Source organism: Sinocyclocheilus grahami, unplaced genomic scaffold (genome assembly GCF_001515645.1).
Source record: "Sinocyclocheilus grahami isolate Dianchi unplaced genomic scaffold, SAMN03320097.WGS_v1.1 scaffold264.1, whole genome shotgun sequence".
In the NCBI taxonomy this organism is placed as follows: Eukaryota; Metazoa; Chordata; class Actinopteri; order Cypriniformes; family Cyprinidae; genus Sinocyclocheilus; species Sinocyclocheilus grahami.
This window is the reverse complement of record NW_015505443.1, coordinates 550,260-554,690: the sequence shown is the minus strand read 5'-3', so window position 1 is coordinate 554,690 and position 4,431 is coordinate 550,260. Positions and strand designations below refer to the sequence as shown.

At 39.4% G+C, this 4,431-nt stretch overlaps 1 protein-coding gene across 1 annotated transcript in view; it reads right to left on the bottom strand.

Annotated features, from left to right (window-relative positions):
* Positions 1-2,692: 2,692 nt before the first annotated feature.
* Positions 2,693-4,431, bottom strand: part of LOC107599305 (dnaJ homolog subfamily B member 1-like) — a 7,563-nt gene continuing 5,824 nt past the window's right edge. Inside the window, exon 3 of the mRNA XM_016290856.1 lies at positions 2,693-3,625. Within this exon, the coding sequence (XP_016146342.1) occupies positions 3,395-3,625 (231 nt within the window). The 3' untranslated portion in view covers positions 2,693-3,394. The remainder of the gene's footprint in view (positions 3,626-4,431) is intronic.

Genomic DNA, 4,431 nt, shown 5'->3' with positions numbered 1-4,431 from the left:
GTTGCTGAGGAAATACATCAACTTTGCGCTGTGGATCGCCGGATCGGCTTTCACCGTGGACGAAGCGGAGTCCAGCCCGGGGTCATCACATGTGGTTGTCGCAAGCCCGCCGGACACTCCTTCGTCGAATCTGCCAGCTGCACCGCTCTCAAGCCCGCCCGCCGCTGCTCACTCAAGCTGGCCTCTGCTCACTCTAACCCGCCACCCGCCGCTCACTCTAGGCCTCTGGCCTCCGCTCACTCTAGCCCGCCGTGTGTTTCGTTGTGAAAGCGAAACTACTTTGTTTGGCCTTCCAAAAGAGGACACGACTAGAAATCAGTGGTTAAGTTGTATTTACAACACTGTTCCAGAACAGTTCAACCCAAATATTCAGATGTGTGCAGCACATTTTATGGAGGACTGTTTCCTGATCCTGGTAGAGTAGACTACAATGCCGGCTGTTCTGACTCACAGACTGTTCTTTTTTTTTTTAATATTTAAAGAATTTGCCACTGACGATTCAAACGCGAGTTCTGAGCAGTGTAGAGTAGCACTTCTTGTTTGTCATTTTTCCGATCACAAATGCAGACATTGTTTTATGTTTACGCGGCGCGATGCAACGCAATTACACACTATTTATGCTTTCCAAAATATCACCCATTAATAGTTCATTAAAGCTACATTTAGGCATTTTTATACCTGAAATGTACTCGGCCACAACAAATAACTAGCTTTGAATGGAGCAGTTATGTGCTCAAAGACACAGTGGTGACATGGTGATCACAGTAACCCTTCATGGATCACTCCTAGCAGGAGAAAGCGAGTGGTGTATGCAATGTAAATGTGCGGTCACATTTACCATTGTTCAGCGAATTTTCACAGTCGATATCCAACAAGAATCTATGCGTTTGGGAATTCCACTGGAGTGCAAAGGATTTCCTCACAGATTCTGCCATGGGTTCAAGGTCAGTGTTGCCAGGGTTCCCGCCCAATTAGGTGGTTTTGAATGTGATTGTACGGGGTAAAAATTGGTTTGGAAATAATTTGGGCTGGTTTGGGGTCAGTTTGGCGGTTTTCAAACATCTAAATAGTATAGGCTAATTGGTTAACAAACAAAACCCAAGTGTGCATGTACTGCATCCTATCAGTCATCATGACTATACTTAAGCTCACACGCCCACTGCAGATTGGGCTGATGTTGCCTGCCTCAATTTTGGCCAATCACTAGGGATCAGCAGTCAGATGTGATGATTCAGGAGTTATTGGGTTTTAACACGATAAGGGATCAGATTTTGAATGTATAGCTGGATATTCAAGTGATCCCACAATGCCAGAGTGGCCTAAATATAAGTTAAATGATAAAGAGTGGGAGAGTGACTCAACTCTTAAGTGTGAATTACACCTGTGGAGGAAGATGACATGAAGGTTTTAATATCATTGTAACTCTGAAATCAGAGCACAGTTGAATAATTTAATCCAAATCAAAACTGAATATGGGACTGTGCCAAGTCTGCATTACGGTCTACAATATGTACTAAACGAAAGACTTCCTCTAGTTCTGTTTGAAGGGAAAGTGTGACACGAAGGTAAGCGCATTACTGTTGTTGTTCATCTGTTATGGTCGGCTTATCGTACAGTATGTATCAATGATTGACATTGCCCATTGATTTGCTCATGCCGCTCACTTATATTGGGCACTTTTTGAATTTAAATTGGCTTAATCTGACTGTTGACTTTGAGGTTATCGGTTAATTTCTTGATTGCTGTTTTGACATAGTGTCTGCATGCATATTTTAGTCATAGGGACAGTCATGGCCTAATGGTTAGAAATCAGACTTGTAACCCAAAGGTTGCGGGGTTTGAGTCTCTGTACAGGCAGGGATGCTCTCCTCCACCCTCAATACCACGACTGAGATGAGACCCTGGAGCAAGGCACCAAACCCCCAACTGCTCCCTGGGCGCCGCAGCAAAAATGGCTTCCCACTGCTCCAGGTGTGTGTTCACAGTGTGTGTGTGTGCACAAGGATGGGTTAAATGCAGAGCACAAATTCTGAGTATGGGACACCATACTTGGCTACACTTCACTTCATATTTGGTAATTCTCTTTAATGTATTTGCCCTGATATTATCTTTTTTTTTTCTGTGAGATGGATCTATTTTTATATTATTTTGTTATAAGGAGTTGGACCTTATCAACACCTTGATTGACATGGCAATAACATTCCATCACATAATTTTGACAGTTAACGTTTTGGATGGTTTTTCTGTGAGTGGGCGGGTTTTGGTGAGCTTTTGGGCTGGAAATTGTCCATCCAATCTGGCAACACTATTGGTGGTCACAGAAATTCACCGCGTTGAGCACAAGAAAGATGCTTTGTTTGAAAATCTGCGTGGGGAATATTCACCCTCACACTAAACTTGCGATCAACGTACGAGCTGACGCAGCCATTTGTAACTTGAATGTGCGAGGCTTCCGGTGTCATTCTCTTCCAGTCATTTTTAGCAACAAAACTGCTTGTTATACTGCTTGATATTGCAAAAAGTTATTTTTAATATTATTTTAATGTACTGTCATGATTATAAAAAAAAAAAAACACTGGTTTGACAAAATTCTAAAGATGGCTGCACACTTGTTTCTCATACATAAGACCCCGATCAGACAGAACACGGTTTTCAGGTTTTAAAACCTGAGGCACACTGCACTTTTTTTTGCTTACTTTTTGTAATTCTGAAAAGAGCAGTGGGCTGTGGGTTTATGTTGTTAGGCAACCACCGAATCAGCTGTTCTGCCAGTCTAATTAAGGATTATATTTGCCCTGTGAAATATTATCAAGCAATGGTAAATGTGACCACACTTTAACATGCTCTGGAAACTCTGTGATAATGCTCATGAGCCCTTGTGAATTTCTTGGGCTCACTCTATGCAAAGCAGGCCTTTCATTGGGATTTCACACACCCACAATCACACACTTCTACAATTACTATTTGAGATCTTCAGAAACATATAAAACCCTAATGTTCAGAAGTGATGGTTTCTGTTAAGTAACATTTTGACTGCTCAGCGACTAAAATTGGAATAAAATTTTAATAAAAGAAAATATAAACAGATTCAAGGGGAAAGAAACCTGAAGAAGTAAAGAGGAGGATGACGGAGTGTTTACTTTGAGGTACTGTAAAACTATGTGTGAAAGTCAATATATTACTTCTGAAATGTTTCACAGTGTTTTGTAAAAGTGCATTGCAATACAAGTAAGGGGATATAAATAATGTATTGGAGCTCTATTGTGTTTCTCTGAGCTTGACTTGTTTGTACATTTACCACTGATACTTTCAGGTGCAATAATATCTAGGAAATCAGAAGGGCACAATCATAGGATCTGTATGTTGAGAGTCTGTCCTCGAGTGGCTGCAAAGATCAAGGTGGTAGGATCTGAACCAGAGCTTCACGAGTACTCGGTCCCAACTTGTCCGGAAATTTGACTGAGAACTCCAGCACCATGTCTCCTCTCTTTTCAGGATATTTGGACAGTGGCAGTCCTTCTCCCACTATCCTCTTCTTCATACCGGGTTTGATGACATCACGTGATGTCACTGTGACAGTTCTACCGTCCAAGGTGGGAGCGCTGATGGTGCAGCCGCATAGAGCCTGAGTAAATGATGGTGAAGAGAGATTAACATGACTTAGTATTGCCTTCACTCCTCTTATTTGAAATCTTCTTTCATTTTTCTCATTTATTTACTGTACAGTAATTTTAAATGTTACACAATGTGTATTAGTAAATGTAGAAATAAACATTAACCTTATTTACCCCAAGGCTACATGAATAACCAAAATTATACCAAAATCAATATACCAGGATATCTGCAGGATTTGTACGCTCAAATTTAAGACTTTTTAAGACCTGCACAAAAAATTAATACCATATGAGCGGGATAGGGCAATGTCTATGGTAACATGTAAAATGACTGTAAAAAACATGATTTACAGTTCAGATACAGGTTTTCACAAAAACTAAGTTTTATAAAATGATAAAATTCACATTTCAGCCTTTAAACCATTTTTAAGAAAATGGATGAGTCAAAAGTATTGGATATTATATTAATGTAAACAATTATTTTCAATAAATTATTATATTAATTAAATAACATTCATATACATATATAACATATACATATCTTCTTGTCGATCCACCAGTTCACATTTACAACTCAAAATACACAGGTTGATTTTCACATTGGTCTGAATAATTGCAGTTGGATTTGGATTATGTCACAATTTATGCGTCCACATATGGAAAACGCAACTGAAAATACAATTAGCAATTCCTTTTGAAAATAGTCTGGAATATCCTTCCATAAAAAAACAGCAGGGATTATTGAAAATAAACAGAAACACAGTAAACCTAGAGTTAAAAAAAAAGAAAAAAAAAAAAAAAAAAAAATTTGGGTTTT